General features: G+C 40.2%; 1 protein-coding gene across 1 annotated transcript; it reads right to left on the bottom strand.

Annotated features, from left to right (window-relative positions):
• Nucleotides 1-2,239: 2,239 nt before the first annotated feature.
• LOC117765581 (aminoacyl tRNA synthase complex-interacting multifunctional protein 1-like) lies at nt 2,240-7,285 on the bottom strand. The gene is made up of 4 exons (XM_034592058.1): nt 6,861-7,285; nt 6,110-6,309; nt 4,729-4,897; nt 2,240-3,794 (listed from the first exon to the last, which is right to left on the bottom strand). Exons 1-4 carry the CDS (start codon nt 7,228-7,230, stop codon nt 3,628-3,630), a joined length of 906 nt encoding a protein of 301 aa, XP_034447949.1. The 5' UTR covers nt 7,231-7,285; the 3' UTR covers nt 2,240-3,627.
• Nucleotides 7,286-10,122: the final 2,837 nt, after the last annotated feature.

Consider the following 10,122-nt stretch of genomic DNA (forward strand, 5'->3'; position numbering starts at 1 on the left):
TAGTCAACACAAACCAAGTCTGCCTTTCACCTGCGTTCTTACAAATAATAAGTCACTTGATTTATTGATTAAGATACCACATTACCATTTGTAACAATCGAACAAAAGTGTGTATTCACATCTCAATTAGACAGGAGAGAAACATGCCTATGGGCTACTGACCTATCTCACCACGTCAAAGGAAGTCCCTGGTTATTTTGGATCGGTTTCATCATGATTCATTTTCGTAATTGGGTCGTGCCCCACGCTTCAAGAAAAATCCCATAAAAATCAGTTCAGCTGTGTTTGACCAACACTAGTAAGAGCAGACATGGAATGACATAGCATTCAGTAGAGCACATATCTCCACTACACCCCTGCAGTCCCCTTAAATCCAGTCAGGCTGCACCAAATTACACACGCTCATAGTTATCAGTCCCCTAAATATGCCTGTTCATCAAGTTCCATGAATTATTCTCTGGGGAAATGGTGAAAGTGAAAAGAAATATACGTCTATCCACCGAATCCCATCTCACAGAATAGTTTCTGTGTTATCCTGCTGAGAAACAAACAAAGTGAAAGAAGGGAGTGAAAACCGAACCTTCTTGGTGGAAGTATAGCACATGGATTATAAAAATAATCTATTGAAAAAAATTAACAAACAAATCATTGTATTGTTCACAGTTGGAAAACAAATCAGCCCCAGATGCCCATGACCACAGGGACGTCAACAAACTGCAGTCATGAGTTAACACATGTGGAAACTTCAAATAAAGAAACCAGATCAGAGGTGTGGATGAGAGGACGATTCAGAAACACACACACACACACACACACACACACACACACACACACACACACACACACACACACACACACACACACACACACACACACACACACACACACACACACACACACACACACACACACACACACACAGAGTCCGTGGTTCATCTGTTGACGTGAACCAAAAAAGAGAGATCTCAAAAATATTACAATCAAGAATTGTTGATTTACATAAATGCAGTGAGGGTCACGACTTTATCTAAAAGAGTTTAGATATTCCACCGTCTCAATGGAGACAATTTATAAAGCAGAACGCTCAGTGAGGTAAAAAAGAAGTCGTAACGGCGAAGGGGGTGAAGGAATCACCGGAGCTGGATGAGTCGACCATACACAAATCATGGTGCATGGCTTCATTCATCCTGGGGTCAGCACATACAGAGCAAATTCAACATACCCAGGATATCTTTTCGTTATCCAGCTTCACATATCCCAACATCAGCCGTCCTGAGAACCATGAAGCAGAGTCAGAGTCGTCAAGTATGAGCGACATCATCAGAACCGTGAATAAAGTTCTTTATTCCATATAAGAGGAAACGCTTGATAACCAGCTCATAGCACAGGTTATCAGGGGCGGACGATGTTAGGTTAAGTGAAGCCGGATAACAAGAAGATATCCTGAGTATGTTGAACGAGCTTAGTGATACAGGCCTCTGGTGTGCATGAGGTAAACCTCTGCTCTGCTCTGCACAAAAACAAAAACAAAACTTCAAAGTGTGGCTCCAGGACACCACAGGGAAATTCTTCTGGAACTAAGGGTGAATTGTTAGGGACTTATATCCAGATGTTAAAAAAAAAACCAGAAAAAAATCACATAACGTGTGGTGTCATCCAAGTGTCCGCAATAAAGAGTATTTATTATATTTATAATATTTACTTTCTCTTTACTTCAGCCTTTAACTAGATCTTGCACTTACCCGCAATCCTGTGCTTTTATAATTTTTTTAAATTATTTTCCGTTATTTCCTTTTCTTTCAAATGTAATTTCAACAGGTTCTTATGTTCCCTAAAATCTGTTCTCTGATATGAATTATATTTTAACAAGATTTTATTTTTTTAAACATGTTTTTATTTAGATCTATATTACATGTAAAGCGCTATATATACATCAGCATATACAAATAAAGTGTATTATTATTGTTCTTATACAACAGAAAGCGTGATACTGTAACTTGAAGCCCACGAGTTCTGTCAAAAGATTTATGTCTCGGACAATCTGTTCCACTTCTTAGTTCCTGAATCACATCCCCATTCTACTCAATGGTTTTTTTCCGTTCTTACTTTAAAATAAGGGAAGAAGAACTTTGTGTGTTTGTGTTTTTCTACACACAGGATTATATTTCATGGACTCCCTCCGCCTCAAGCAAAAAGCAAAATAGAGAGTTTCTTTTAAAACCAAAAATATGTTTGGTTATCGATTGTTCCTTCGAAGACAACTTTTAAAAAGCAGGATAATTAATGGAGATGTTCAAATACCATTTTTTCAATTCCAGATACTGATACCTTGACTTTGTGTGTCGGCAGATACTGAGTACCGATTTGATATCAGTGTATTTCCACAGCTGTATAGTACTATCCCAGTAAGGAAGTGATGATTGTATCACCATTTTATGACCGGGCTCATTTTAAACCCTTAAAAACAAGTTTTGCTGTTTTAATTGTTTTACTTAATGTTGCTAAGTGATTTTATCCTTTACATATATTCACATATTCGCCGTTGCCCGACCTGGCATTTTCGTCAGTATCTGAGGCACTTCCGATGCTTGTGTCAGTATTGGAACATCTCTGATTATTAGTGATCATAATGGAGGCTAAACAAACAGAAACATGTTACATGAAGTAGCACGTGACTTTAACTGACTTCCTAAAACAGCTCAAGAGCAGAGTTTGGAATAGCAGGACGGATACAGAAGTTTCTGGGTGAATAAACATCCACTTTCACATCCATTTCGGAAGTCTCACTTTTCAGTTTCCAAACTTCAGTTTAACAAAAATCAGGAACAATGAGGCGATCTCCGTTATAACACTGATCAGACAGAACGCGTCCTTCACATGAAACTGGCCGCAGGCTGTTTGTACCAATACACTGACTCGTTTACATCATGTGTCGGTGTCAGACTCATACTGTGAAAAACCCACACAACCTCCATGAAAGAACAAAGAGCTGACATTTTACAGCTGGTTAAACTCGGTACTTCTGAGCTCTTTTTTCTTGACCATGAATAGAAAAGAAAACTGTTGAATGTCTCCCTTATTCTAATGGGACTGCACAGATGAGTTTCATCCACATGTCAGTGGAATTCACCACTGTGGTCACATGGGAAAAACACTTTCACAACTCGACGGGGGTCTTCTGTCCCCTTCTTCCCCTTGATCTTTTTACCATGTTGGATATGACTGTGTGCTGTGTACTGCATCTTCTCATGTGTACTGCATCTTCTCATGTGTACTGCATCTTCTCATGTGTCCACACACATACTGTATATGATCATTGCTGCTGCAGTGCCCTCCCTTGGCCAAATTCAAAACTGCAGGTTTTCATAATAGGAACAAAATGTAACAGCAATGTTCATATCTGTCCTCCCCTGAGGGCAATTTAAGCGTCACCCTCATTTTCCTGGGCTTTCACAACAAAAGCATGTGGACACTCAAATACAACACCCATGTGGTTGTTGGACATGTCAGTCCAAAACCTCGGGTGTTAAAGTGGTGCTACGGGGCCTCCTATCCTTGGGGAAGTCTTTCCACGTCATTTTCATTGCAGGAATTTGCATGCAGCGATTTTCAAGCAGCGCTGACAGTTTACTTGATTTCACTATCGCTCATGGTTTGGGATTTGCAAACTCCCTTGCCGAGGACTTTGAAGGCCGCTCCTCTGTACGTTGCAACACACTGGGCATCCGTGCGAAGGTCCGGTTGAATCTGCTCCCACACGTTCTCTTTGGGATCCAACTCCTTATCTGGTTCACCTGTAATCCAGAAGTGGGTTTGATTCATTAGAGAAAATCCCTGTTCTCTACTGTGCACTGACACATGCAGGATTTATGATTTCAGGACACTTGTACATTTTTGGTAGGATGTAGAGCCCTTGCAGGACACACTCTGCCACACGATGGCTTAATGGGATTATGGAAATCGGGTGCAGGGATTTATTCCCATTCAGCCGCAGGAGAGAGAGGAAGTGAGGTTAGGAGGTGAGGTCTGCTCACTGTTTGAATTCTCGTTCATTCCAAAGGTGTTTGATGGAGTTTGAGAAAAACCAGCTCCCTGTGGACCTGACTTTAAGGGGTGTCGTGGTGAAAGGGGAGAGGGCCCCCTGCCAAATTGGCTGCCATGAAGTTGGAAGGAAAACCATGTATGCTGCAGCACTGACATTTCATTTCAGTGGAATCAAAGGCACCTTTTTACTGTGTGATGACAACGGATGTCCCGCAGTGTGTTCTGATAAAGTCTCAGCCCCAATCTATGTCAAACTGTAGGATATACTGATGTTTGCTTGATGTAAATAGATAAAAAAAAAAATACATACAGAAGTGTATTGCTTTCACTTGAGAGTAAAAATCTATTTTTCTGAATTAATGAAATAGATTTTCCCAAAATCACAATCTCTCATTCAGCCGACTTTGAGAGCGCTGAAGTAAACTTGTCTCGTCTTATTAGTTTCATCAGGTTTTATTTTAGTTTAGATCGCTCAGACAGAAAGTGCAGAGATTTTGAGCGAACTTCTTAATTAAAAAAAACGGAGCAGACATTTTTTTCTCAAGTAAATGTAACACGCTTCCGTAGGTGTCTTACAAACAAATATATTTGAAGTAAATATGTTTTCAGCAGTCTTCCCCTCACTTACCTCATGATGCAGAACAAACAGTGATGTGTTTTTTTGAATATACAGTGTTGTTGTACCTGGGAAGCCCTGGAAAGTCACCCTGTCTCCTGGTGCTGCTCCACTTGGAGGATCAAGGAGTTCGACCTTGTCTGGCGAGCAGGCGCACATGACCATCGCCTGGGACACCACCCCCCCCATCTCGGCTGGCCTCAGGTTACAGAGCAGGACGGCCATGCGGTTCTGCATCTGCATGGTGGACAGAAGATTAAATGCGCTTTTATAGCCAATACAAACATGCTTCAAAGCTTCAGACTATAATTCTGATTCCAGTCTCTTAAATATATAGAATTACTGTGTCTGAGGGTTTATGGTATGTGTTCATTTTGAACCCCGGAGACCTTTAAAAATAATCATCCCTTAAAACACACCCTTCTATTTTTATATGTATTCTCTACATGAATCTCGTGTTATAGTGATGGAAGTGGAAGGGTGTGTTAGTCTCAAGGCAGAGAAAATGTTTTAAATCTGTATTTTTCACCAAGCTGCTTGACACAATATTTCATGATAGTTTAGCACTTTACTGGCTCTGTGGATACAAAACTAAATGTTTTTATGGACCTTGCTTTGTTCGGGGGGGATTTGCCCTGACAGAAACTCTCCATCCCCAAAGACTTTTGTTGGAAATTTTAAAAACACAATATTGTAATAAATTTAGAAATGGAAAATCTGAATGTCACAGCATACAGTGCAATTGTAGCCAAGTAAAACAACCACAGGCAAAAAGCAGTTTGTGGACTAATAAGCAAACAAAGAGGAAACTGTTTTTCTCTTCCCAGCTTCCATTAGAAAGCCCCTTAATAGAGTTGTGCAATAAAATTCCATCACTGCAGCACCATCAATGTGTCAGAGAAGCTAAAGTGTTATATTTGTCTTTGTGAGAGTTTATTTTTTTTGGCAAAGTCACGCAATGTTTTGCACACATGACGTCAGCAGGCATATGTTTCCAGTTATATAGTAAAAGGCTAAAAGTATGTCCACTGACACTTTTTTTTAAAGTTTCAGTCCAGACCATAGTTGAAATGAAGGCAAACGTAACTGCTTCACCATATAATGACATTTTAGACAACAGTGCAAACAGCCCTGACCTCAATCCCATCTCACACATTTTGGATGGAGTGGAACGCTGACTGCCAGCCAGACCACCTGACCACCTCAAATCACTGCCTGAGCTCTAAAGCTCCTGTGGCAGGAGGAAACTGAGGAAAATCCCTGCAGCCAGGTTCCAAACACATGTGGAAAACCTTACATAAGAGCAAATGGAGGGAGGGGGGTGTCAGCGCTCACAAGGAGATGTAATGTTGGTACAAAAATATTTGGACACCCCATGTTAAAGTAGTAGAAGCCCTAATAATTATAGCTAGAAATCACATGATATTCTAGAAATTTAAAATAACGTACCTGATCCACTGGTATGTGCTGAGCCAGTTCGCTGACCACTGTCCTGGGAGCCGCCTCTCCCACGTCGACCTGCTTCACATACACACTCCCAGTCTCTGAAGGCTGCAGCGCTGTGATGATACGTCCGACACGCAGGTCGAGACGGGACACGTCCACCTGGGCGTCCTCTTGGCTGAGGAGTGTCTGCTTCTTTTCCCCTCCTCGTATCAAAGAAAGACAAATACTGTCACATCAGTACAAACGATTGAACCTCAAATCACTTTCATTACAGTGTTTGCTGATTCTGGGTAATATGATGTAACAGAGGACAGGAGATAGGCGAGGATTTGCTGACACACACTAATATGTTACTAAAATAAAAGTGCAGATAGAATAAACTTAGTTTCCAGAGGAAATTATACAAACAGGTCTAGAGCCGTGTTAGCAGCTCTGTGAGGTAAGCATGTTCTCAATAAGCATGTTGTTGTGTTAATTGAGAACATGAAAGATGGTAAACATGTTAACATGTTGATGTTAAAAATTATCTGCAGTGATTTCAGTGATAGTTAAAATCAACATTTAAAATATTAAATAGTATTTGTATTTATTTATTATCTTCCAATAAATAATTTATGATCACAACCTTCACTCAGGAGCAAAAATCTGTCTTTAAACTTAAGAGAAATAATAATGTAACAGTTATTGTAATTATATGTATATATATCTATGCTACACCTGCAGACCCTGTCATTCCCACGCCTCCTGAACGCACCTTTAGCCGTGTACGTGGACACTCTCCCTCGGAAGCCCATCTCCCGCAGCTCCCTGCGGACCGTCCTGGAGCTCACGCTGGCCCCGGACGCGCTCTGGAACTCGGCGGTGAGAGCCTCCACGGAGGGCAGACCCTTCTCCAGCGCCACCCTCTCCAGCACCTGGCGCTGCTGCTCCTGGAGCTTGTGCGGGCGGCCGCTGCGGGGCAGAGCCGTCGTGATGCCGCCACGCTTCCACTTGAGGATGACGGAGCTCACGGTGGAGCGGGGCAGCTTCAGCAGGGCCGAGATCTCCCGCACGGACTTCTGACACAGGTGACAGCCGACCACGGTGCCCCGCTGGAAGTCACTGAGCTCCTCGCTGCGGCCCATCCTCTCGCCGCGGTGCGCAGCCTGGCTCTCCTGCAGGAGACATGGTTCCGCCCCCTCTTTTCTTCTCTGGTTGTTTAAATGTGACTGAGTAAATTACTGCCCTCCACAGGAAAACCATTATTATAACAATAACCACTCATTGATCTTAATCTCTTTTATATACAGTCTATGATCTTAATACACTGACAACACTCAGTTATATATAAACTAATACTACACTATACTACACTAATCGACACTATACTACTCTAGACTATACCACACCGTACTATACTATACTACTCTATACCACACCACACCGTACTATACCATACCACGCAGTACTATACTATACTACTCTATACCACACCTTACTATACTATACCACGGAGTACTATACTATACTACTCTGTACCACACCACACCGTACTATACCATACCATGGAGTACTATACTATATTATACTACTCTATACCACACCTTGCTATACTATACTACTCTATACTAGACCACACCATACTATACCATACCACGCAGTACTATACTATACTAAACTACTCTATACTATACCACACCGTTCTATACTATACCACACCATACTATACCATACCACGCAGTACTATACTATATTATGCTACTCTAGACCGTACCACACCGTACTACTCTGTACTATACCACATCGTACAATACAATATTATGCTATACTACTCTATATTATACCACACCGTACTATACTATATTACACTATACTATACCACACCACATTGTACTATACTATACTACTCTATACAATACCATACTACACTACACTATACTATACTACACTACCCTACGATATCATACTATACTCTACTACTACTACTACTACTATCATTTTATAATGTTGTACTATATTTAGTTTTCACTCTTTTCTCACCTACATTTTTTTTGGTTATATTTGTGCTCTTATGTTTCTTAATGTACGGTGGCCGAGAGCTCAACTCACTGCAAATTAAGAAAACACATGCAAATAGAAAAAACTGCAGAACGACGATGGAGATGTTTCCAGAGGACCCAAAAAAGTGATGAACCTCACTGTAGTTCAAAGATTTGTTAAGTTCCATCACCACTGACGAGTACCAGACTTCAGTAACTTGACAAGATCAGGATTTGTTTTCTGCATTTGAACACCACACGTTTGATTTGTTTTTGAATCCACGCATTATTTCCTGAGAAATTCCCGTCTCACAATGTCCCTTAAAATGTTATTTCCATGGAGCACTGTCAAGTATTGAAGTCCATGCACATATCACAAGCTCTGATAATTTTCATTAAAATGTCCTTTAAGTAGAAAAACATTCTCATTGAGTTAAAACAAAACAAACAGGTTCAGCAAAGTTGGAAAAATCGGAGTAAAATTTATTAAAAGTCAAAATCATAGACATTCCTACACGTGCATCATGGTACAAGAAAAGGACAGAGACACCTCTAATAGTACATATAATTGTTTTTATATTACAAAATAGCAATGCTGTTATTTCCGCTGGGTATAGTTACAATATATTGGTGCCCCGCAACCCCCCACCACACACACACACACACACACACACTCACTCACAACAGTACAGATAAAAGATTATAATATTTTACAATGAGCAACAATTGACTCATGTGCCATGTTCAATACTGTAGCCCTCTTTCTTTAGAATTTCTCAAGTCGTTCAGTTGAGCCAGTCCCTGTTCACTGGAGGGATAAAGTGCAATATATACGAAGGTTTACACAATGAGAAGAAATGTGTCGGGAGAACAACAACAAAAAACGACAACAATTATAATAAGTAAAAAAAAGATGTGTAATGCTGAACTATACAGGTCCACCCGGTCCAAGTATTTATAAATTATTTTAATGAAATGTATACTGGAAACATCTATGTCAAATTATAAAAGTTAGAGGGAAAACGAAGTTCTAAGAAAAGTGTTCAAATGGTACATTTATTTCAATTAATTTGTCAACATGCAAGTAGTTGTCCAATTAAGTTATATTATTTCTCACACACTGTATTTAGTATGGGTTTTACTGTTGTAACTACAGTGTGTTAAACTGTACTAATTAAATGTGCTTTATGTTATTTTAATTAAATCTTAGGCCAAAAGATTAACATCTGACCACAGGGACAACTGAAGAAAACCAGTCTTTAAGTTTAACTCGCTAGTTAACGAGATATTCTGCTTTTAATAAGTGAGAAGCGTCCCTGGCAAATAAGATAATACATGACATAAATCAAATTAGCAACTGAGGCAAATAAGGTTTTCAGTAATCTATGAATACTTTTGTTAAAATTACACTTTTCTCTTCAGGACAATATTCCCCACAATTAAATTACAACAATCTTTCCATGAAACCAGTTGGAATTAATTGGGAAACACATAAATAGAAGTGTTGTGCAATGTCGCAGGTACAATTCAGGACAATTACACGGAGCAGACTCATGTTTCTACATTTGAATTCTACTTCTTCCTAAGGGAGGTTTGTTACTGAAACACAATAAACGGAGAGATGGCGCTATAGATTAATCCATCATGTCTGAGTCCATCTGGAAAAAACAACAAGGCCTTAATCCTCTTTTAGACAAACTGATTTCATCAAGCTGTGCGGCCAGAACTGAGAGATCTGGCACTGAAAATGAATGTGCTTTGCTTTGTCTTGATGTTTGGCCAACTAAACAAATGGTCGGATGGAGAGGCTGTTAAAGTGAGAAGATGACAGAAGACCCACGAACAAGTGAGACGAGGAGAGCAGCAGATAGTGATGCTGTTGGGTGTTTGTGGTTTATCTTATGTATTGTGCTATTTCATTACCATGTGAGCTGATGCAACATACCGAGACTTGTAAAGGTCCAGATTCACGTCAAACTGGCATAAATCCCTCAATCT

Source organism: Hippoglossus hippoglossus, chromosome 1 (genome assembly GCF_009819705.1).
Source record: "Hippoglossus hippoglossus isolate fHipHip1 chromosome 1, fHipHip1.pri, whole genome shotgun sequence".
Classification (NCBI taxonomy): Eukaryota; Metazoa; Chordata; class Actinopteri; order Pleuronectiformes; family Pleuronectidae; genus Hippoglossus; species Hippoglossus hippoglossus.

What these genes read in the sequence shown, in the direction of transcription:
- LOC117765581 (XM_034592058.1), bottom strand. Translation starts at nt 7,230, where the DNA reads ATGGGCCGCAGCGAGGAGCTCAGTGACTTCCAGCGGGGCACCGTGGTC. An exon ending in AGCACATACCAGTGGATCAG is followed by an intron (nt 4,898 to 6,109) that starts GTACGTTATTTT and finishes TCCACCATGCAG; the next exon opens with ATGCAGAACCGCATGGCCGT. An exon ending in GACTTTCCAGGGCTTCCCAG is followed by an intron (nt 3,795 to 4,728) that starts GTACAACAACAC and finishes TCTGGATTACAG; the next exon opens with GTGAACCAGATAAGGAGTTG.